The 24,710-nt window shown below is 37.3% G+C and overlaps 1 protein-coding gene and 1 long non-coding RNA gene across 3 annotated transcripts; both read right to left on the reverse strand.

The window, feature by feature from the left end:
- Positions 1 to 977: 977 nt before the first annotated feature.
- On the reverse strand, positions 978 to 9,289 carry LOC148353572 (uncharacterized). Of its 2 annotated transcripts, XM_088351385.1 has the most exons (7): positions 9,195 to 9,289; positions 7,985 to 8,023; positions 7,525 to 7,557; positions 5,789 to 5,821; positions 4,486 to 4,518; positions 4,284 to 4,310; positions 978 to 1,578 (listed from the first exon to the last, which is right to left on the reverse strand). In XM_088351385.1, exons 1-7 carry the CDS (start codon positions 9,256 to 9,258, stop codon positions 1,463 to 1,465), a joined length of 345 nt encoding a protein of 114 aa, XP_088207511.1. In that variant the 5' UTR covers positions 9,259 to 9,289; the 3' UTR covers positions 978 to 1,462. The 2 variants fall into 2 exon arrangements, with proteins under 2 accessions (XP_088207511.1, XP_088207512.1); XM_088351386.1 differs by lacking the exon at positions 7,525 to 7,557 and having other exon boundaries at positions 9,195 to 9,286.
- A 6,916-nt stretch (positions 9,290 to 16,205) lies between these two features.
- Positions 16,206 to 20,340, reverse strand: LOC148353573 (uncharacterized). The gene is made up of 3 exons (XR_015852462.1): positions 20,312 to 20,340; positions 18,330 to 18,350; positions 16,206 to 16,344 (listed from the first exon to the last, which is right to left on the reverse strand). It is a non-coding gene; the product is annotated as an uncharacterized LOC148353573 (long non-coding RNA).
- Positions 20,341 to 24,710: the final 4,370 nt, after the last annotated feature.

Genomic DNA, 24,710 nt, shown 5'->3' on the forward strand with positions numbered 1-24,710 from the left:
TCCCAATGCTTAAAATTGCCTCCACACGGCACAGACCAATCAGCCAGAGGCTTTATCATGGGGTGTAAACAGTCCATCCCTTGTGGCATGAAAGGGGCATCCCGGACAAGCCGCCCTTGTCTTCTGCACACGATTGAAATTGGCACAGACAGAGACCTGATTTCTTTAACTATGTGATTCTATCTATCTATCTACCTTGGTCATATCCCTCAAGAGGGGTGACCGACAGCAAGACAAACACATACAATAACAAAGAAAATAAAAGGGAAAAACATAGCAAACAAAAAAAAACATACACCAAAATTTTTGGACCATGGCTAACCCAATTGCCCAAACACTCAAACAAGTTAGGCACCTCAGCACTTAAGTTGGTCATGCTTTCGTCCCTCCAGATGAAATGGGACACCAGAAAGCGGCCATGTCACTCGGGTCAGGGTAACACAACACTCTCTTTTGTTCAACAGCAGGGCCGGCAGCTTTCACTGGTTTACCCCTGCCGCATCATACAGGTGCCCTGCCCTTCCCTTAGAACATCCCACTATCCTTTCACAACACCTCTCCACTCATTCTTATCACCAACAATAGCTCTTGCTTTCACTAGATTTAGACCTCTTTCCTGCAGTGCACTCATAACACCATCCATCTACGTCAATCCCGGCCTTCCTCTTGGTCTCCTTCCATCCTTCCTTCCATTCTCTGTACTGTAGATCCTCTTCAACATTCGCTCCTCATCCATCCTCTCCATGTGTCCAAACCAACCGAGTACTCTCTTATCAACACGCTAAACTATGTGATTCGGCCAAATAAATAAATATGTGCACTATATGCGGCGCTCGGCTCAATAATTTCCCTGACTTTAGAATATGCTCCAACTTTAGGGAAATAGACATGATACGTGAAGTGTATTAGGAGTCAGATTGCAGTTTAGTAAATGTTAAAACCTTACAAAGCCCAACAAAATTAAAACACAGCAACACTTGTGAATTAACATAGTAGTTTTAATATCAGACCTTAACACAGAAAAGAAAGTGAATAAATATTTTTGCTCTAAAACTGATGTGGTCACTACAGTCTTTCATTGAGCAATTGAATTTCTTTGTTATAAATATGTATTTATTCAGTAAAGTTCTATGAATTTATCAGAATTTATGGCACCTGCTTTATGACACTCCCTCTCACTGTGCCCAACAAAAAAATATTCTTCTCTAGAGAGTTACATACAAAGTCAAACATTTCAGGTATAAGTTAAAATGTAAAAAAAAATGTCTTGGTAACAGTGCAAATAATAGAATACAATATTTGATAAAGTTAAATAATTCAGTAACTTCTATAATTTGACCCACCAATTATTCTATAAATCGGCAGTAGTATTGATTTTGTTTTCTTAGCTACAGTGCAAGTACTGGTTTCTTCTTATCAGTCATGCTTAGGAATGCGTCCGTTTGTTTTGCTGTGACAGATGTTACTGCAGCGCATTTAAAATGGAAATCAAGACAAAGAACAAGAAATAACCGTTTGAAATGTGACATGTTGATGCATGGCTAGCTGGTAGTGGGATGTCTTCTGCATCGCCGCTTCCTGTTAAAAGAAAATTCAAATTCATACTTGATGCCTGAAAATAAATACATATTTTGCTATGTTTTTCTTTTCATACTTAACAACATCATTTTAAAGATTGTGTTCATATTGATTTTGTCATATTGAATACCCATTAGTGGGGCATTTGGCCTGCAAGGCCTTCTCTGCTTGCCTAAAAATATCTAAATCAAGTTATGATTATATTTCGTCCTTCAATACTTATTAAATAATTCCAAATCGTCTGTAAGCTTCATTTTATTGCTTTCCTTCTGGTTGTGCTGCTTCTGCATATGTACTTTCATATTTAGGCATTTCACCAACCACATCACAGTCATTACTTGTTGCCAGGCTCAGGTATCTCCCGGCAGGCCTTCAACAACAATTCTAAAGGCCCTTGAAGCAAAATATGGGTTTGAAAACGCTGTTGGTTTACTCAGTGCTTCTCAATTATTTTCTGTCACGCCTCTCTCCGCATCCGTGTTAAATACTTTTTTTATGGGGTCACTTGTGGGCCTGCTACACTTGGTGTCTACACTTCATACTCAAGGCTAAATGTAAAAAAAAAACACCCTGCCACTGCCCTTTAGTCTAGTGAAGGTGCAATTGCAATTCATTCAGGGAGGGTAAAAAAAAAAGTTCCCCTCGCCTCCCTTAACGAAGCTTCGCGGCCTCCTCCATTAGGGCCCACCCTACCATTTCAGAACCACTGGTTTAATCAGATATTTAAGTTGGCTCCACCAAAGTCAAAGGTAACCAAAGGAAACGTGAACTAGGGGGTGGTTAATGCACCATAGTCTAAAATGTATTATTCTACTACATTACAATAGCATTTGATTTTATGCTGGGATTCTAAGATATATACTAATATATACTGCATCGGCTCGCTACAGTTTAACTCTACGGGTCAGTTGTATCGACATTTCGTTCTGTGTGCATTGTTACAAAAGAATGACAATAAAAGTAAATTCTATTTTTCTTCTTCTAAAATATCTGACTCTTTTCATGAGGACACATGGCAGAGAAAAGAGAGTAACTTACCTAATTTTATCCTTCAAGCAAAGCTACATAATACAACTCATAAAAGGGTTCAGTCCATTATGAATAGGACACAATTTTGACTGCAATTTACGTTTAAAGGGTCACAATAGCAGGCCCCGCTTTGGCCGTAAATTGCTAAATAATCCTTTGTATGTTATCCCAATAAACAATTTAAGGTTACTGTTGAGGCATATTATAATACAAACTCACAGAACAAACTTTAACCCAAAACAAATGTTTTACTTAGAAGTACTACCAAAGCACTCAGAGCAATTTGATTGGGTGAGCGGTAAGATTGGGTGGAGCTATACACAGGACAAGACGCATGAACTCTTTCCCCTTGCCCAGCGCCGTCTACACTTAATGTCATGTCCTGCACGGTTGTCATGGCGCCCAGCTGGCCCCGCCCCTTGACACCGGCTGACCTGCATTTTCCCAATTACTCATATGGGTACTTAAACGTGCATTTTGGAACTGCCCGCTGCCAGATCATTGTTTACCCTTGTTGAAAACCTGTTCATGCCTGTTTGATCTGAGTAATGCCTAGATTGTAATGCTGCCTGCCTTTGAGCCTGCTTTGTTTTGTTTTCCGTCTGTTTGTGTGTCGGACAACTTTTCTTTCTTAATTAAGGTGACAGATCGTCTACGCAAATTAGTTCCAACTTCCTGCTTCCCGGTCCGTTTACTTAAGGTAAATAAATATCTTGTTATCCTCGTTTGCAGTGTTTTGTGACGTTTTTATAAAAGAACTTTGCACCTTATTTTGAAAACATTATTTAGGACAATGATGACGGACAAAATGAGCCTCAACACTCTTAAGTAGCTGAGGGAGGGAGTCGAGTTTTGGGATATTTTAATTGATATGGGACACAGGCTCTGGCACTATCATTAATTGTTTCTCGATTTTATAAAACCATGACACGTCACACAGTGAAATAAAATGCGCTGAAGAATTAGCTTTTTTTCTTGAGAGCGGGATTGTTGAATTTTGTCTTAAAATATATGGTGTGGCTCTCCTAAAAACAGAATCATAATATTTTTGCTTTTATGGCTCTTTGGTTCAATAAAATTCTCGACCTCTGCTTTACAGTGAACTTCTACTCATTCAAACTTTGAACTTTTTTAATACCAGGCAACTATAATGTCGAGCAACTGAGAATCTCTGGAAAACACATAAAAAATGATAGTCAAAATATTTCTGTGAACAAACAAATAACCTTTGAAATACAAGAATGAACACATTTAAAATCAACAACACAGAACCCCTGGAAAAAAAAGTATTATCTTAGTTTAGGACTGCTCTGTGCATCCGCACTTTATTGTTGTCAATTGTTGTCTGCGCGGGAGAGTGTGTGAAACGAAATTTCTTGTATATCTTTCTTGTATATCAAGTTCATTTAAAGAATTGAGTAATAAAAATGACTTTGACTTTAAAATTGACCCATCACAAGAGAAATAAAAAAGCGTCTCGAAAGGAACCGGCTCTTTATTGGTGTAGTGCCGGCTCCCGTCGTTCACTTTCGGACACACATCACTAAATGCCATCACTGAAGGCCTAGTTGTGAAATGCACGCCCCAAAGCTGGATTCAGCCAATATTTTTTTACAAGTACCCACATTTTACTGGTTGGTATTATTTGCCCCTCTCTAGCAAATGTATTGACTCACCTTCAGTTTCATTTTTGCTCCAGAGCTCTGCAAGAAAGAAATGATATGTACGCGGGTGACATGCAATTAGTATGTTGCATACCTGAACATTCGTCAATAAGTTTGCAGTTCTTTCTTTCCAAAAGTATATTTTGGAGGCACACAGAAAATAGCACCTATACCAAATAGGTGGATGGCGAGTTGGAAAAGTGTGAGAACTCACCCCTGCGTTGAATTTTATGTCGATGCCAGCTCTCTAGAAAAGAACATTTAAATTTAATACTGCAAACTGAACAGCCCAATGCCACTGAAGTTTGAAGAAGCATTCCCATTTGAAATACATCAAGAAGAAGGCTGCCATTTTGCTTTTTTTGTATCCATGTTGGCCATTGCTGAGGTTGTTTAGTGTTTTTCAACCAGTGTTCCAGGAAACGCTAGTGTGCCGTAAGGCCTTGTCTAGTCTGCAACAGGAAATTTGCCGATTTTATCTTTTTAAAAAGGTAGACGAAAAATTTAAATTCCAAAAGTTCAACAAATCAAAGGTTACGGTAAGGTTTCCCAGGGGTAAATTGACAAAGGAAACACTACCTGCAAGTGGAAATGTATCTACATTTTACTTTATTTTTCACCCAACACTTATATGGGGAGATATTTGTTTCAAAAACATTCACAATTTAGTCGAGATATTAAAATCATATGTCTTAATAAACGCAAAAGCAAGATTAATAATTGCATCTACAGTGTCACCTCTACTTATGAATTCAATTTGTTCTGGGAATAGCTTCCTAACTTGAAAATGTTGTAAGTAAAGACGCATTTTAAATGTAAATGCGCTAATCCGTTCCGAGCCCCGCAAAAGTACAATATTGTTGTTGCCGGCCTTTGGCGGTCGGAAATGCGTAAGGCAGATATCATAACGAGCGATAGCCCAACTTGTCAACACTTTTTCCGGGTGATTCCTTTCCACAAATTTCGAGACTTCATGGAATTTTGCTAAAATGTCTGTAACTTGGGCTGATTGAATAATGGCTGCGTCCACCTCCACTTCGTCTCTGAACTCTGAACTGTGACGACGACACGAAGAGCATGCTGGAGCTGGCATGCGCACTTTGTTGCCAGGCAGATTTTGAAGCGATCGCCAGTTGGTTTATGTTGGGGAAACTCCGGTAGATACTAACAGCAGTGCGTCCTGTACTGTATTTTTGACTTTGAATCCAGAGAGGCCTTTGTAACTAGGGGCAATATTTTCCCCTTCAGGTACTTCATTACCTGAAAGTATCGTATGTAGAGACATTCTTAAGTAGAGGTACCACTGTGTATTTGTGGCTCTGCAAAATTCATCATTCACACTAGATTTCTTCATTTGGCGGTTTTGGAGAAATCGGAAAATTGGTTTTGAAAGTCCTTAAATCTGTTTAAATTTGGCCATGAGAAAGCTGTACAAACCCTGCGATCAGACAGACAAGTGAAATGCAAAAGACAGCCCCTAGATTGCCAATGGAGGGTTAGCAGATTTAATGACTCACCTATAGGTTGAATTTCGTCTTGGTCCCAGCCTTCTGTCAGAAAAACAAATTACATAGTAGTACAAACACTCCAATATTTGCAGATATATTAACATCTATTCATTTTTATTTTTAGCACCTTCAAAAGAAAATAATCTTTGAGAGAGATAGTCAATAGTAGAGCTGGGCGGATTGATTCAAATATCTACATTATCAATACTAAGAAAGTGCTTGGATTGGATCGATACTATTGCCCTGGGATCGATACTTCACACCTCCATCAGTTTCCTCAAAGCGCCGCTTTTCTATGTAGAGCTTTTCTATGTATGTGCAGCCTCTCTCTCTCACTCAGCGGCATCAGCAATTCTTAGTGTATGCCTGAGTGCGTGACTGACAGGCACACTTTTAGCATTCCTCCCTAACTAGCCTGCTGCTGCATCCTGCCTGCCAGGCAGAGGAAATGGCCAAATCTAGTCGCTCACCCATACCAATAGCTAAACCTGTAAATGTGTTGTCACTATGGCAACATAGCCAATGAGAGACCATTGGTACTTTATTTGCATGACTGACTGTTTTCAAAATAATGTGCAATAAAAGGTACTTTAGTAGTCCTGCTGTTATGCAGTATTTGTATTTTTGTGACATTGCTGATTTTTTTGGTTAGTTTATTGTCTTCAAATAGTTGTAACAAAAATATTCATTTAATTTCTTTGTACTTTTAAAGTTTCATATGTATTTATTGTCCTGTTGTTATACATTATTTGTATTTTTGTTACATTGCTGCTTTTATGGTTTGATTCCTGGCTTTCGTCCTGTAACAGCTGTAATAAAAATAATGATATGTATTTTATTATTATTTATTTATTTATTATTATTATTATTATTATTATTATTATTATTATTATTATTATTATTATTATTATTATTATTATTATTATCATTATTATTATTATTTATTATTCTATTTTTATTATCCATTTTCCTCTCCAACGTTCGCTCTCTGGACAATAAACTGGACCATTTAACAACTGGAAGTGGCATCAAACCGCGAGATGACGAACTGCTGCGCTAAAATTCTGACGAAGACGTGGTTAATCTTATCTATCCCGGCTGACCCTCAAGGAAACTGTGCGGGTCGGATGTATCGACATTTTGTTCTGTATACACGTGTACACGAATGACAATAAAGTAAATCTGAATCTGAATCTGAATTATACTTTTGAAGTTTAAATGAATGAATGTCGTTGTTTGATAAAAAAAGGAACATTTTTAATGCCCAAAATCTTTGTGCAGTGTTTATTGGAATTATAAACTAACTCAAGGTCTGTAGGGTTCAATTATTTAATGATCATGACATTTCCGAGAAAAAAGTATAAGTATCGGATCAGTATCAATCAAACTACCCTGCATTTTCTTGGATCAGATCGATACCCAAATTCTCAGTATCGCCTACCCCTAGTCAATAGTTTGCCTCTGTGCAAAAAGTCAAAATAAACAAAAACAAAAAATAGATTTCTAAAATGTACTTTCAGATTTTCAAGTTTACCGAAGCAAATTCAAATAAACAATTAAAGTTCAGTTTAACTTAGCACATTTTTTAACCTATTGATTGTTCTCAGGGAACCGTGCAATAGTTTAGAGTCTAGCTCATCCGTGACATTTGCAAAGATAAAAGGTAGATGATAAAAGATATAAATCAAAAGTTGTTACGCAAACATGGAAACACTATATGACAGATTGGTCGTTATAATACTCACTGGCAAAATCTATGACAGTTTTGATGTCTTTTCCTGTTTGAAGATAAGAAAATACATGAGTTCTTTAAGACAGGTAAGTCGTTAAATATGCAAGAACAGTATTTCTTCTTTTGTATATTATCAAACATTCGTTTTCTTCCATTGAACACTTTAAAAAAAAAAAGAATTACAGAAGGTAAACCTGATTCTGTCATATTGAATGAATGAACGAATGAATGATGAATGGATGAATGAATGAATGAATTATTTTTATTTTGAACAAGACCACATTGTTTCACACAGAGCCCAAATAAATTGACTGGTTTGGTAGTTGATTGAGCTTTTTTCTGTAATGTAAATCAAAAAAGGTAAAAATAATAGTTATGTTTTTTATACAATTTTCCTATAAAAATGACATTGTCTGAGAAAAACAAAACATCGCAACATGATTGACCTTTTTTTTTTTTACATAAAAACTTACCCAAAGGTTTCACCACAATCAGCCCTTCACTTTGGATTTCTGTCGGAAAAGTGAAGGGGGGAAAAAATATAACTGCCCATTTTTAAATGACTCTGTACAGGGGTAATATAATATATTCTTTTCTAATTTTCTGTGTTTTTCATCACTTTGCTCTAGTTTTGATTAAAACAGGTTTGAAAGGTTTTGTGTGTTATGGGATTATTTTTAATATAAAGGGACAGTGTTTATTATTTAGCGCCTCCTAGAGGCAAAATAAACCGAATTAATTAAAAAAGAAATAAACAATATTGGCTCACTTTATGCTGATGGTTAAGACAATTCATTTCAATGTTCATCGATTTTAATCTCGTTACCTTGCGCTATATCAGTGGGCAAAACTAGGGCCCGCAGGCCACAACTCTACAAGAACAGTACTACAGTAATACGAAAAATATTACTACAGAAATACTACAACAGAAATACCACAGCCAAAACACTACAAAAATACAACTACATTAACATTCAAAAATACTGAAGATATACCACAGAAACACGACTATGGAAATACTACACAATACAAAAAAAATAATACTATGGAAGTACTTCAAAAATAGTTCAACAGAAATATTCCTCGAGAGATATTACAACCAAAATACTAGAAAAAGACAACTACAGTAATACAACCAAAATACTACAGATATTCTACAGAAATTCTACTCTGGAAATACTAAGGAAATATGACTGGAATACTACCCAAAAAATACAATAGGAACAGTACAAAAACACTACTGCAGAAATACTACAAAAAAACTACAGTAAAACTACAAAAAAATACTATAAAATGCAACTACAGCATTACTGGGGTTGGTTGGTTGGTTGGTTGGCTGGTTGGTTGGTTGGTTGGTTGGTTGGCTGGTTGGTTGGCTGGTTGGTTGGCTGGTTGGTTGGTTGGTTGGCTGGTTGGTTGGTTGGTTGGCTGGTTGGTTGGTTGGTTGACTCGATCCCTTAACTACTAGAGTACAGCCTGGTGCTTAACAAGGGGACCCAATTTATTATTTTGCTTTAAATGTGTTTCAAAATTAATTTGATAAAACTAATCAATTTACTATGTATGTGTGCATGCATATTAATTCTAGGTTAAGCCCCTTGGCCAAATTTTTTACCCCAATTCCACCCCTGACTCCAAATACCGTAGTTTCCCACCACTGCGCTAAATTATATAATTGCATACCTTCATCAATCTGGCAAAAAGCAGGAATTGCCATCAGCGTTAGCAAGATGATGTGGCCCCTCATGGTTGTTTCTCAAAAAGCGAAGTCCGTGTACTCAATACTAAAAAACAATTTGACCCTGAGGTCTTATATACCATGCACGGTTTGTTTGTGATAAACATCTCAACCATGTATCTGGTCCAACTTGTCCACTTCATAACTTTTCTTGCCTGAGATGTGGGTGTGGGTGATTTTTCCACGTGTTGTTTTTGGAAAGTCGTCAGGCTTTATTAACACATCTACCTGTATGACTACTATCTTAACATTTGTAAAATGCCAATACAATGAATTTGCTAGACAGGGCTAGAGCATCATTCAATAAGGATTATGAAGGCTGTGGGTTGGGCATACTTGTATAGTTTGTTTTGTTATGTAATATTTTTGCCCTCAAGGCATCCCTGAAGTGCCAGAAGGAGATATTTGAATCATTCGTTGTCTAGTTTTGTCTTTATTGTGATCACCATAAAATACCAATGAATTTGTTTGCGCAAGCCCGGTGTACAGTGTTGTTCAAAGCGGCATATAACAAAAGCAAATGTTACGTCACGTCCGACCCCATTTAAATTTACGAGAACATGCCTATTTGTTTCAGGTTTTACACAGTGTTGTTGTTGGAGAGGAAGGAGGAGAAAAATGTGAAAAGAAAACATTCTGAGGAACTGTAAATACTGTATAGATCGTGATTAAAAAATGTGATCATTTTTGAGTTGCTTAACAAATGAATGGTATAATGATGTTACTGTGTATGATTGAAGTATTTTCGGGTACGGGTCTCTTGTAAGCCTCTGGCTTCAACCTGTCATCCCTTTTTTCTTTCAGGTGATTTGTTCATTCTCTGATGTGGTGTTTGTTGCAACATGACTGAAAAGAAAAAAAAATCAAGAAATACAAATATACAGACACACATTCAAAACCAAAAACACAATGGAAAGGCTTTTTTACTGTTTTTATTCTTTTTTCCCCCTTTGATGATTATGTGATGTATATATAAATCAAGGTGCTGTAGCAAAGTGCATTGTGCTTTGGCTCACAGCCTATAAATTATTGTCCTACAGTTAGGGTGGTGGTGGTGGAAGGCTGATGGACTTGGCAGCTATTAGAGCAAGGCTGTTTCTCCGTTCACAGGATGTTCCCGTACTGCTCTCTTGATGGAAACTGTAAACACAATCTATGGCCCGGGTGGCCTTGATCCATGCCAATGCCATATATATGTATATGAATATAAATTATGCGTAAAATGATGTGAAAAGTTTGTGCACTAGATTGCTTAATGATTGTTAAGTCATTATATATGTGTAGTGACATTTTTTTTCAATGCAAATGTAATTGTTTTGACTTAATAAATCATGAGTTACTTTATATGAAGGAGTCGTTAACTGTTTGTTTGCATACCAACCACATTAAGTAACATTTATAAATTAAATCTGTCTCTTTAAGGACAGCCATTACGCTGATTTGAAAATGAGTTTGATATGCCTGGGAACAAGTACTGAATTGCAATGATAGCAATGCAAAGAGTTTATATCGTTTTGATCTCAATACAATTAGCACCGAGTCTTTAAGATTTGAATCTGCCATTTAAAAAAAACCAGCAACATCCTAAGAAGGCATCATTGTCTTTCAAGTCCTGCATAAAACAACTCACAAAACACCATTTGCCAGGGACTGTTTCTTTGTTTATGAGGGACACTGTAATATTTGTAGCAACACTGAAGATGCTCTCGCAATTGATCAGGTTCAGATACAGACCAAATGCAGTTGACGCAAAGCAACATTTATGTGTTACAAAGTGCGCCTATGAAGCTTTTTGAAAGACGCTATCAGTGGCTGCAGCTCATTCTTTTCAAATTAGTTTTATGGTACACACTCAGAAAGCCATTTTTTTAGTTATGTGACAGTCTTTAGCATTATTTAACTAAAACAATCAGTTCTTCAATTTCTTTCACCCCTATGCACATGTCCAGATGCCTTCAGGTCAGCAAAACAGGAATTGCTCGGGGTACCGAATACAAATTACTACACACCAGGAACCTAGCAGTAAAATCAAACATTGGACTCATGGAAGTTATGTTTACTTCCATCTTACTCTACTCTTACTGCAAAAGTGGAAAGGAAAATTGAGGCCATGGAGACAGCATGCTAAAGAAAACTTCCAGGCATCAGTTACATAGCCCATGTGACAAATGAAATGGTGCACAACACCATCAGAGAGCACTTTGGACCGTACGAAGAACTATCAACTGTGCACAGAAGAAAACTCTAGCGGTATGGTCATGTCAAAAAAATCCAGACTGGCCATGATTATTTCCCAGGGACAGTCCAAGAGGGCAGAAAGAAAGGAAGACAGAAAAAGAACTGGGCCAACAACATCAAGGAATGGACTGGTGCCAACTTTGCCACGACCCCAAAACAGGCCATGAACCCCCAGAAGTAGAGTGTCCTCAGTGGTTCCCTGACAAGGGATCTGTCGACTGTGAACACCCCAGGAAGAAGTTTATTTTAGATTGGTGGCATTCTTTTGCGTCGGTAGCTTTTTGAGTTATTTAACTAAAACAATTAGTTCTTGAAATAATCTCCCCCACCCCTATGCAGCGGTCCAGATGCCTCGGGTCAGCAAACCAGAAATTGTTAGGGGTACCAAATACAAAACATGAAAAAAATATTTTAACACACATAACTTACTGTAAATTATGGACTATGAGCTGCGTCTTTTCTCCTTCATATCAAACGCTGTGGCTTTAAATATGGTGCGGCTTGTTTCTTTTTTTTTCACCAGGTGGATAGTCGCGAGGGTGTCGGTGGCGACTTCAGCCATGCGCTGGGCCCCTTTTGTGGATCTCCCCCGCTTACTCCTGGTGGGTCACCTCGCCTGGTTCCTAGCAGCTGGCTTAGAGCTGGTACAGACCAGAAAAAAAATGTCCTCACATGTAATATATTTCTTTATTAATACTTAAGAAACGGCGAGCATCCAAATATGCATATAAAAGACTGTGGTGTTTTTGCCAACATTATTCATACAATAAGGGCAGCACGGCGGCGCAGTGGTTAGCGCGTGTGCGGCACAGTTCTGAAGTCGTGGGAACCTCCTACGTGGGTTCAAATCCAGCTCCCGGCCTTACTGTGCGGAGTTTGTATGTTCTCCCCGTGCTTGCATGGGTTTCCTCCGGGCACTCCGGTTTCCTCCCACATTCCAAAGACATGCATTTCAAGTAAATTGGCCGGTCGAAATTGTCCCTAGGTGTGACTGAGCGAGTGAGTTGTCTGTCCCCGTGTGCCCTGCGATTGGCTGGCAACCAGTTCAGGGTGTCCCCTGCCCACTGCTCGATGATTGCTGGGATGGGCTCCAGTACCCCGCGACCCTACTGAAGATAAGCGGTGCAACTAATGAGATGAGATGAGATGAGATTCATACAATACTGTACATAACAAGAACCAAACGGGAGCTTTCACAGTGAGTACTTTTTTCAATGTTTAAAAGTACTCACAATATTTTGACATTTGCACGATTTAAGTCCTTGATTTATACATCCAATGTGAACTGCAGTGGATGTTATCTATCAAAATGGCTTGTCATCTTCACTCCTTGAAGAACAAAGACAAGTGAATACATTTTGGGCCTTTACCGTGGGAACCACGATTGAAGAAGAAACAGAAAGACATCCCTGAATGACACGGCCCTTATTTCTGGTTTCGTTAGATTTCATTGTACATTCTATTCTTACACACAAAACGCAATCAGTGCCTAGATCAAAAAAAAAGCAAACAATGTTCTTGTTTAACCGTTGGATGCATGACCTACCAGCACGAACACTTTTCCATGGATGGGGTTGAAAATTAGGGTGGAAAAAAAAAGATTCTAATGGCCTCATGTCAAAAACATGTTTTATAAGGACCAACTGGAATTTGACAATATTACAACAATTTTTTATTTCCAAGACAATAAAACCCCATTGGGTCATTTTTGACCCCACTTATGCATCAAATGGTTAAACCGGAAGTTGCAAACTTTTACCAAAATGGAAATCTAATGCGACTGTTGGAGCAGTTTATTCACGCAGAAAGACTTAGTCTCGCTTTAAATAAAGCAGCCAAAGACTAGAATACTAGTCTTGAGTCAAGATTCTTTGTTGTATAACCCTTTATCGTTCCTGTAAAATTCCCAATCCAAGATGAACCCAAAGTAAAATGAATGCTATTCTTAAACCATTTGGAGAATAAGGACAGTTTTGGTCTCTTTTGAAAAGTAACACTCTAAAGTTTGGTTCTAAACTGAAATAATCACTGCAAGTGCTACTAACAATGAGTAATCTAAGATGGAACACACGAATACAAAGGTTTTTATTCTCACCTAATATTTTTTTTCAATTAAATGCCTGCAGATGAGTGTCGCATGGGCATCTTAGCTGGAAAAGGTGGGACAATAGCTTGAAACCTTACCAAGTACTTTGTAAATTTTGATCACAATCTGAAAAACTAACATTGTATTCTACACATTTTTCTAAGGCATTTCCAAAAGGGATCCAGCCTGTTGGGATATGTCCTACAAAAAAAAAAAAACGTTTTTTTTTTTTTTTAATATTTGTTCACTCCTCATCTATTTGGGCAGGATGTGATACCCTCATATATGAGTGGGATAACTTTCTTTTACTTATCTATGTATCTACATAGAGGAAAACCAAAGAGAATTTACAGTATTGCTAGAACCTTTGTGCGGTATCTGTTCACCGGTGTGCTTTACGACATGAGTCACTTCTACCCAAATCATATCAGCGGATGGATTCAAGCAGAGTGGTCCACACAGCCTCATCCCAACTCACAATCTCCTTTGTTTTTTACAGTTTAGTCAATTGTTTATATACTAATGACTTACACAATAAGTCATGGGTGTAGCAAAATTTATGATTGTTTGGGTTTCCTCCGGGCACTCCGGTTTCCTCCCACATCCCAAAAAAATGCATGTTATGTTAATTGGCCGGTCCAAATTGTCCCTAAGTGTGAATGAGTGAGTGAGTTGTTTGTCGCTGTGTGCCCTCCGACTGGCTGGCAACCAGTTCACAGTGTCCCCTGCCCACCGCCCGAAGATAGCTGGAATGGGATCCAGCACCCCCGTGACCCTACTGAGAATAAGCAGTGCAGATAATGGATGGATGGATGGATGGATGCATAGAATGAATGCTTATTTTGAGGTTTAAGAGGTTTCTTGAAAAAAAAAAAGAAAAGAAAAAAGGGAGTTCACTAAGTAGCCAGTTCAGTTTCACCTCTTTGATAAAGAGTGTGTCCTTTTATCTCTTTTAACTACATGTGTTAGTTTGGAGTTGATAGTTGAACGAGTAATGGATGAGTGTGGGCTTTTGGTTAGTCTATTAAATATCTGTAACAGGATACAAATGCACTAAATGAACATATGTGGAACTTTACAAAGGGAAATGTTTTTTTTGTTTATCTTTGAATATTTGACTTGTCCAAGGAGAATATTTGTCGTTGACTATTCTAAAGAAAATCAAATCAGATCGATTGAATGTGTCATGATTACTGATGTGAGGCACCTGAGTCGGCTCCTTTGGCGCCAACAGCCACAGACGCTGATTGGCTGCTGACCTCTTTTTAAAGCCCCAGCTTTCTGTCAACGATGGTCAGTTCGTCTGCGAACCTCAGCTACACGCAAGGCAAGCCCTTTTTGACTCCTGACTCTATCCTGCCCTTTTTCCCGTCTGATTCCCGGTGCCGACCTCTCTTCTGAACCTGTTTTACGTTTCTGCTCCTCCGTCCTGGCCATCGACCTGTTTTGTATTGCTCTCGACACTGCCTTTGCTGGACACGGAAGTGCCACTTCCGCGTTCCAAGCGATCTGCTACCGACCGACGATCACCAGATCGTGGGTGCAAGCCCTTTCCTCCTTCTAAATCAAGCTGAGTAAACAAACGCAATTGGGTCCTTTTCTGGTCCGTGACAGAATGCGTACCCATGCACAAGCAATCGAAAAACGAAAGGACTACCGCAACCATTGCGATTGAAATAATGGGATTTCTATGCACGTTTACATGTCTGTATAAATAGGATTCATGTCAAATCATAGCTTGCTGTCAACATAACATTTTGAAATAAAACACATTTGAAAGTATTATTCTTTAGTGATATCAAGAGTCAAGAAGAAATTTGCAGGTTCGAAAGAGTTCTCCATTCGGGCCCCGGTGCTGTGGAATGCTCTGCTCTCTGAGAATCTATTTGAAACATCAGTAGACGTGTTTTAGGCTTAAAACACGCTTCCCATAGAGAGCTTATGAATGATGTACCTATATTTCATGTTGATGATGTCTGTGTACTGCCTGTACAGTCCTTTGAGACTACTTGTGATTAAGGGCTATACAAATAAACATGACTTGACTTCAGATGTAAAGCTCCGTTTGCTCAACTGTTCAATGGTTAACACATTAAATACCAAACATGACCAAAAAATGTTTTCCCTACTGTTTGTAAAAAATTGTGTTGTGCTTAAAAAACATCAGTTTTCATCTGTGATTATAATTTGTAGGGTAGGCTACAAATGTAGGCTGAATGATTGAGCATTCAAGTTAAAAACAAAGCAAAATATTTGACGTAAATGAAACAAAAGTAGCTGTAATCAATCTGGCCCACCTGAGAACATAAAGTGTGAATGTGGCCCTCGAGCCAAACCAAATTTGAGATGGCTGGCGTAAAACAAAGGAAATACACAAGTCTTGCCACTCACAGTTTATTTGAATGAGCCAAAAATCAAGCTCAATTACAAAGGATAGGAGACACATCTCAAAAGAATCAACAAAATAAACTGCAGCTCCTTTTAGTGCGGAACAATTGGTCTCTAGGAGCTGCAGTATACGATATAAATATGTAATGCTATCTACACAAATAAGACATGTGATCAGTGTGGGGATCTTTCTTAAAAATGGCAAAATATTGCATGTGCTATTATTAATGCTGTAATGTCTGCAGTCATGTTCTCGTTATTGTCGGATTATTGGCCGTTATTGTGCCACAATACAAAAAACGTAAAGAGCAAGAAGAAAAGATTCGAAGGTCGACATGTCGGTGAGGCGTAGTTGCTTGTTGATGGATTAGCATCGTCGGTACCTGTTTAAGAAAGAGAATTGGAATTGAAGCCCTAGTGTGTAATATACAATAGTTGGCACTGTTGTCTACTGCCGCTAAGCTGTGCTCAGTGGCTCCGGTTTTCGTTGCATGACGCAAGACAAACACGGCGGCGACGTCTAGGTATAGATTCCACTATGTGAAAGAAATACTAATTTATGGACCTAAGATTTTTTTTTTTTTTTTTAATAAAAACTAACATTGGTATGATTGTTCATGTATTTTTGCTTTGTATTCAAATCAATGTTTTTTTGTACCACTAGGGGGCACTAAGTATTAAGTACAGTCGATGTAACAAGTGCAAAATAGTGATTGCGTTTCTGGCGCTTATTACAACACCGGCTCTTTTGGCTTGGCTAACCCCAAAAGAGTCGAGTTTTTCGGCTCCCAAATGGCAATTTAGTTTTTTTGTTGTTGTTGTTGTTGTTCACAAGGGTCACCAACCTTTTTGACACCAAGAGCATCATTTTGTTACTGAATGGTGCAATTTCTATTAATAACAACTTGTTATTACTATGTTGTTACTTTGTTATTACCGGGTTGTACCGATTAAAAGTCGAATTAAAATAGGCTCAGTCAAGTACAAAACATCATACCAGTTATTAATCAAATTTCCTAGAAAATTACAATGACCCATAACTGGTCTGCTCAGAACTGAAATGCTCTTAGGGCACCAATTTGGAGACCCCTACCTTAAAGTAACAATGTTTATCTTTTGACAAAAACATGTCACTGCATTGTATTGTTAACCTAAAACGAGTGCTAAAGAGCACAAGGAAGAATACAAAAGGTGGAGACTCGAGGTGCCCAAACCACACCACATTTCATATTTTTCTTTAGCCTTTAGCAGAGAAAAAAAGAAAAAGGAAAAAGAAAAAGAAAGGGAATCAAAATAAATTTATAAGATAAAAAAATGAACAGAGAGAGAAAACAAAATAAAATCATGAATAAGGAAAAATGGAGGTAAATTATTGAAAAGGATAAAAAGAGAAGAAACAAAAAATGAAGAAAATAGATAAAACAAAAAGGAAAAAGATGGAGAAAAAAAGACAGAGAAAGTTAATGTTCACCAAAATAAACATTCAAATTGAGAAAAATAGTGAAAGAAAGAGAGTGGGAAAGAGGGAAAGGGATAGAGAGATGAAAAGAGAGATGGCCAGAGAGAGACACAAATATATAGAAAAAGAAATATATATATATATATATATATATATATATATATATATATATATATATATATATATATATATATATATATATATATATATATATATATATATATATATATATATATATATATATATATATATATATATATATATATATATATACATATATAATTAGATTTGCTAATCTACACAACCCTTTTCCTAGCAAAGACAAATTTGTTTTCTTAATTAAAATTGTTTGGGCAACTTACCGTTGAAAGCAATTTCAAAATTTGTTTTTTGTTTTTGTATGTGCGGCCTCTTCTCAAGGTTTCTTTATTTTCCCCATGTTGACGTTTTTGAGTTTTTCCTTGCCCTCTTGTAGGTTTTAGATCAGGGGATGATGTAATAATAGTCTGTAGTTTGCAATAATCTGTGGTCTGTGCAGCCTTTGAGACTCTGTGATTAAGGGCTATTCAAATAAACGTGACTTTTTTAGGATACATTATACAAGTAAAGTTGTTTTTCTTGGTTTGGGTTGCAGCTTTTCAAAGAGAGAGTAAGCGCAAGTGAGAAAATCGTAGAGAAATATAGGAAAAGATTGAGAGACAGAAAGAGACAGAGGTAGAGCGAGAGAGAGGAAAGGGACAAAGAGATAGAGTAAGAGAGAAAGAGAGAGAAAGAGGGACAGAGCAAGAATGAAAGAAAAACTAAGTGAGAGAGAGTGTGTATGCGTGTGCTCTTGATTTCTTTGATATACTGTATCTCTTCACAGATCTTTTGACATTCTCTGGTATTTTCCACTCCCAGAAGACTCACCATCATTGTCAACCCCGCTTCCTGTTTGAAAGAAAATTGAGCCAGTTATTATTTACAGTCAAGTAACAATGTGAGTTATACACGTCAACACATCTGAACGTTTGACTTTTCATTTTAAAGATACTATTTTGGCAATTTAAAAGACTCTTTGGAGGTGTGCCAATTTATCAACTTATCTTTTGGAACCATCTGATCTCACAAATCCGTAGCATATGAATAACCTACTCTTCTCGTCAGCTAAAAAATAGTCTGTGTAATATAGCGTAATAATCTGTGAAGCCCTTTGAGACTCTTCGTGATTTAGGGCTATACAAATAAAAATGACTTGACTTGACTTGACAAATCAAATTAAATCAGATTTATTTGTAAAGCACTTTTCAGCCAATGAATTGACCCTCAAAGTGCTGTATAAAAACATTCAGTGTACAATAAGAAAACTGACGCGGCTCTGTCCACCAAAGGGCCCCTAATCTGTTTGTCCCCAGTCAGCCCATTCTGCTTTCTGAGGTTTATTTTTTGTTTCTGGTTCTGACAGTTTTATTATTGTTTTTGACCATTTGTTGCTACATTGTTGGTGATTTTGTTAGTAAATGTCATCTGTTTTTGAGCACCTTGCCTTTTCCTGCTTCATGTGTTTGGGTTTACTGTAAACCACCCAAAAAAATCCCCTCCTTTATTCCCCACCGAACAACTCAAAACACTTAATACACAAACACACACAATGGTTGAAATACAACAAAAACAAAATAATTAGTAATAGAAATACATTTTAATTACGGCAAGGCATGGACTAACCAAGTGAGAAAAAAGGACCTGAGGTAGGCTTATCCGCACTGATAGGGATGGTAGCAGACGGTATAGTAGGTAGACGTGCCTGCTGAATATTTTAGCAACTGCAAGTTCGCAATGTTCTTTTTGGGAAAACTGGAGAACAGGGCATTACCATTATCTAAACAAGAGGATATAAAAGCATAAATCAACTCCTCTGTATTTGCCTGAGAGATAAATGGGAGGACTCTGGCTATAATTCCGAGATGATAAAATTACATTTTAGTTATATCTTTGATATGTGGAATTAAATTGAGCTCAGGGTAAAAAATAACGCCCTCATTTCTAACGCAATCTGAAGGCTTAAAATCTTGTTGTTTTGGTAAAAGTATTTCTCTTAGACATTCAGGACCAAGGACCAATACTTTTGTTTTGTCCTGGTGAGCCATAGGAAGTTCTCTGCCATCCATGACCTTATATTTAAAATATATATACATACATATATATATGTTTGTATATATGTGTATATATATATATATATATATATATATAAATATATATATATATATATATATATATATATATATATATATATATATATATATATATATATATATATATATATATATACATCTATTGGACATGTGTCAGCAGGACACACGGAAATGTATAGTATCGTCTGTGTAACTATGGAAACTGACTGCATGTCTTCTGATGACATCCCCAAAACGAACCATATACAGATTAAAAAGTACCGGGCCTAAAATTAAATCTTGGGGAACGCCACATTCAATTTGTGGGTTCTGGAGGAACATGCACCCATACCTACTAAGAAATCACAGGTCTAAAAAGTTGAGTAACACTTTTTCCCTGCTGAAATAGCTAATGAATTTTAGAGTTTTATTGTGGTGAATTGTTTTATATGTCGATAAAAAAGTCTTACCGTTTTTAGCACATAAAGTTCTGTTTGCATATTATTGATTAAAAACAAAACAAAAGAAAACATGATGGCACAAATCCAGAGAATGGACATTTAAAGAGTTTGGCAATTGGTGATGGGCTGGAAAATTGTTATGGCTGCCTAGGGCATAGGTTTGATCTTGGCATTAGTGGGGACATGTATTCTAGAATGAATACCTGGTTGACTCTAATAATACCATTCAACTTGTATGTTGACAATTTTAGGTAGCTGGTATAAAAGTGTAATGACTCACCTTCACTGTTATCTTCATCGTCTGGCGGTAATTCTGTTAACAGACAATCATGATTTGATCATGCAGGTAGATGACAGAGTGATAAAGTGAAGACTAATTTTTGGTGGGTTTGGTTCTCTTGACCTCTGCTCTGGAAAAGTAGTTGTAGTAATTTTTTTTTTTAACTTTTGATATGATGAAAGGGTTTTAGATTGTATTTTTTACATTATTTGTATTTTCTAACTTTGTTTTCAAAATATTGTACAAATGAGGGTAAAGTTGACACGTTGACATTGTTATAAAGGTATTTTCGTTACATCGCTGCTGTTTTATTTGACTCTCTTGGTTTTTGGTCTGTTTATATCAGTTTGTACTGTAGTTGTTTAACAAAAAAATGAAACATCTTTGTGCATTGTTTATCATAAATATGAACTAACTCAAGTTCAGTTATTTAATGAAAATGGCCTTTCCAAGCAATACATATTGGATTGATATTGATCGATACAACCAAGCATTTACCGACTAAAATTCCCGGTATTGCCCATCCCTGATGACTACTTTTGATATAACATTACGTTAGCAGTGGTTTACTTCAAGCAAACCAAACAACGAATTAGAAAGTCCATTCTTTTTTATAGTAGATCACTTTTCTATTCTGTTCAATTTTTCTCTGTCTCAGTGCATCAGTTTTTGACACTTTTCTAGCAAAAACCTGGCAGATCTGGCAATTTACTCATTTAACCGGAACAATACAAGAAAAGCGTCAAAATCGTTAATTCAATATATACACATTTTTATTTCTAATGAGCAAGGGAATGAGCAATATGAGTTAATAGTGAATAAGCGCCTAAACAAAAAAGGACTTACGATCATCGTTCTGGCCTCGGGTGGGCATTACTACCAACAGCAGTAGCAAGGAAATTAGTTGGGACCTCATAATTTCTTCTTGAGCACTTAGAACAAATGTGAGCTTGCTGTGACTTTACAATAGAGGTCTTATATATATGACACTGGGTGTGTTAGAAGAACCAGATTAACATCCACCATTATTTACCCCTCAAAATATTTCCTGGTGTAATCATATTTGTTTTCGAAAACCAACCAGATTCATTAAATATTTGTTTTATGACGCCACCATTCAAAAACAAGTTTTGTGTATTTTTAAATGTTGTGGTTAACAAAACAAGTGTACACATCCTGAAATACAAAGGGCCACAACAATACTCATTGCCTTTCTAAACCAGTCATAGTCAACATTCTTATCGCGCCAAATTATTGTTTAATTCGGAACGTTCAAGAGGATAAAGTGCCATAAATTATTAAAAATCTTTCCGTGTAGCCTCCTTCTTTGTAAATATTTCATGTTTCAATGTGGGCACATGCGACTAGTAGTCAGTTGCGGCTTATGTACTGTACATACAAAATGTTTTTTTCCTTTAAAAATGAACTGAGTTCGGATTGTAATCAGGTGCCTCTTAGAGTTCGAATTTTACGGTGTCTGATTGGCCTTTAATTCTGGAAGAAATTCTGTATTGTTTTATGTTCTTATCAATATGTTTACACGTATCTACTTCGTGACACAGATAACTTGTCAAAGGGCCCACTCGGGGTGTTGAGGAAGCAGAGTGCAGAAACACATTAGTATATTGAGGGATGTCTTTATTTGGACACATTTCTGTACACGGATAGATAGATAGGTGGATAGATAGATAGACAGACAGACAAAGATCGATAGATAGATAGATAGATAGATAGATAGATAGATAGATAGATAGATAGATAGATAGATAGATAGATAGATAGATAGATAGATAGATAGATAGATAGATAGATAGATAGATAGATAGATAGATAGATAGATAGATAGATAGATAGATAGATAGATAGATAGATAGATAGATAGATAGATAATTAGATAGATAGATAGATAGATAGATAGATAGATAGATAGATAGATAGATAGATAGATAGATAGATAGATAGATAGATAGATAGATAGATAGATAGATAGATAGATAGATAGATAGATAGATAGATAGATAGATAGATAGATAGATAGATACATTTGCAGGAGCTTTTTGCAGATGTTGAGGAAGTACAGTCGGTTTTGTCCTTTCTTGCACAGAGCTTCTGTGTTAGCAGTCCAGTCCAGTTTATTGTCCAGTTGTTCACCCAGGTATTTGTAGTTCTGGACAAACTCTAGACATTCTCCTTTGATGGTTACAGGTTCCGGGTGAGGTCCGGCCTTCTGAAGTCCACCACCATCTCCCTGGTCTTGGGGGTGTTCAGCTGCAGGTAGTTAGCATCGCTCCATGAGACAAAGTCCTGCATCAATTTCCTGTACTCCTCCTCCTGTCCACTCATGATACATCCCACGATAGCAGTATCGTCAGCAAATCTCTGCACGTGGTAGGACTCAGAGTTGTACTGAAAGTCCGACGTATACAGGGTGAACAGGACTGGAGAAAGCACAATCCCCTTCGGCGCTCCCGTGCTGATGACCACAGTGTCAGATGTACAACCCCCCATCTCACATACTGGGGTCTGCTTGTCAGGTAGTCCGTAATCAATACCAAAAGGCAGACATGGGACCAAGTCACACATGTGCAAGTCTCAAGTAAGTCTCAAGTCTTCACCTTCAAGTCCCAAGTAAGTCCCAAGTATTTTTTTCTTGGGCAAGTCAAGTCACAAGTCAAGTCCCGAGTCTTAGATTGCCAAGTCCAAGTCAAGTCACAAGTCATAAAAACAGCGACTCGAGTCGACTCGAGTCCAAGTCACTAAGTCTCAAGTCCCCATGTCTGCCAAAAGGTGTGAGCTAACTTCCATCTCTGTCAATTTACCTCTAAGAAGCAGAGGCTGTATGGTGTTGAAGGCACTTGAGAAGTCAAAAAGTAATCCTCCCAGCATCCCTTTCCCTGTCCAGGTGAGAGAGGGATCGGTGTAGCATGGCTCCTCAGATTGTTTTTGTTGTTTAACCCATACATTAAAATGTATTATGTATTATTATAAGTGACTAAACTAATTAACACTTGAACATTAACACTAATAAACACAAGAAAATATATTAAAATTTAATTTAAAATTTACGTCAAGTCAAGTCATGTTTATTTGTAGATAGATAGATAGATAGATACTTTATTCATCCCCGAAGGGAAATTCACATTTCCAGCAGTATCCCTGAGCTGAGAACAATACAATAATAAAGCAAAAAGAATACAATATACAAATACCCAGTGTGACGTGCAAAAGCCCACTGTAGCGTGTTATATATGTTGTATAGCCCTTAATCACAAAGCGTCTCAAAAGGCTGCACAGACGACAGATTATTGCAAACCACAGACTATTATTACACCATCCCCTGATCTAAAACCTACATGAGGGCATAAATTACACAGATATTGTCAACATAAAATATAGGTTATTCATATGCTATTGAATAAAAGTGTGTTTTAAGCTTAGATTTAAACATTTCCACTGAGGTTGCAGATCAAATCTCAGGAGGAAGAGCATTCCACATCACCAGGGCCCGGATGGAGAACACTATCGAACCTGCGGATCCCTTCTTGGCTTTTGGGATAACTAGTAGACCAGGGCTTTCAGAGCGAAGGCTCTGGACTGGATCATAGGGGGGAATTAAATCTGAAAGATATGAGGGAGCAAATCCATGCATGATTTTGTATAATACATACAGAACCTTAAAATCACATCTTAAGCTAACAGGGAGCCAATGCTGGTTAGCTGAAATCTGGGTAATGTGATCAAACTTTCTTGTCTTAGTTAAAAGCCTCGCTGCAGCATTTTGTACCAGCTGAAGGCTCTTGATTTTGGACTTGGGGAGACCGGAGAGTAGTGCATTACAGTAATCAAAATGGTAAGTAACAAACCCGTGAATTATAATCTCTGCATCTGACTGAGACAGCATAGGACGCATTTTAGTAATGTTGCGAAGATGGAAAAAAGCTGTTCTAGTAATATTTTTCACGTGTGTTTGAAAGGACTGATCGGGGTCAGATATGACACCTTAATTTTTAACTGAGTCACTCTAGGTGATATTACATTTATACATTTATAAATCTACAATGAACCAGATGGAATACAACACATTTTAAATTGTTTTATACTCAACAAATTCAAAGTCAACAGCGCAGAATCTCTAAAAATGCAATTTGACCGATCACAAAAGAAAAATAGAGCCACCAAGGGAACTGGCTCTCGATTGGTAGGTAGCCGACTCCCACTTCCAAAAGACGGCTCATAGAGCCGCTTAGTTCACGAACAACACGAGTCGGTTGCAGCATTTACCAATTAGCCTTTACTTTCGGTGCATCAGCAGAAACTGTATTCGTAATGGCTATCTAACTTTATAGTATTCGTTATTTTGAATGGCGACATGATCCCAAAAGACGCGACGTAACAAACT

The sequence above is a fragment of the Urocampus carinirostris genome, chromosome 13 (genome assembly GCF_059441175.1).
Source record: "Urocampus carinirostris isolate Australia breed hairy pipefish chromosome 13, RoL_Ucar_1.0, whole genome shotgun sequence".
Lineage (NCBI taxonomy): Eukaryota > Metazoa > Chordata > Actinopteri > Syngnathiformes > Syngnathidae > Urocampus > Urocampus carinirostris.

What these genes read in the sequence shown, in the direction of transcription:
- LOC148353572 (XM_088351385.1), bottom strand. Translation starts at nt 9,258, where the DNA reads ATGAGGGGCCACATCATCTTGCTAACGCTGATGGCAATTCCTGCTTTT. An exon ending in AACTGTCATAGATTTTGCCA is followed by an intron (nt 5,822 to 7,524) that starts GTGAGTATTATA and finishes TTTTTCTGACAG; the next exon opens with AAGGCTGGGACCAAGACGAA. An exon ending in ACATAAAATTCAACGCAGGG is followed by an intron (nt 4,311 to 4,485) that starts GTGAGTTCTCAC and finishes TCTTTCTTGCAG; the next exon opens with AGCTCTGGAGCAAAAATGAA.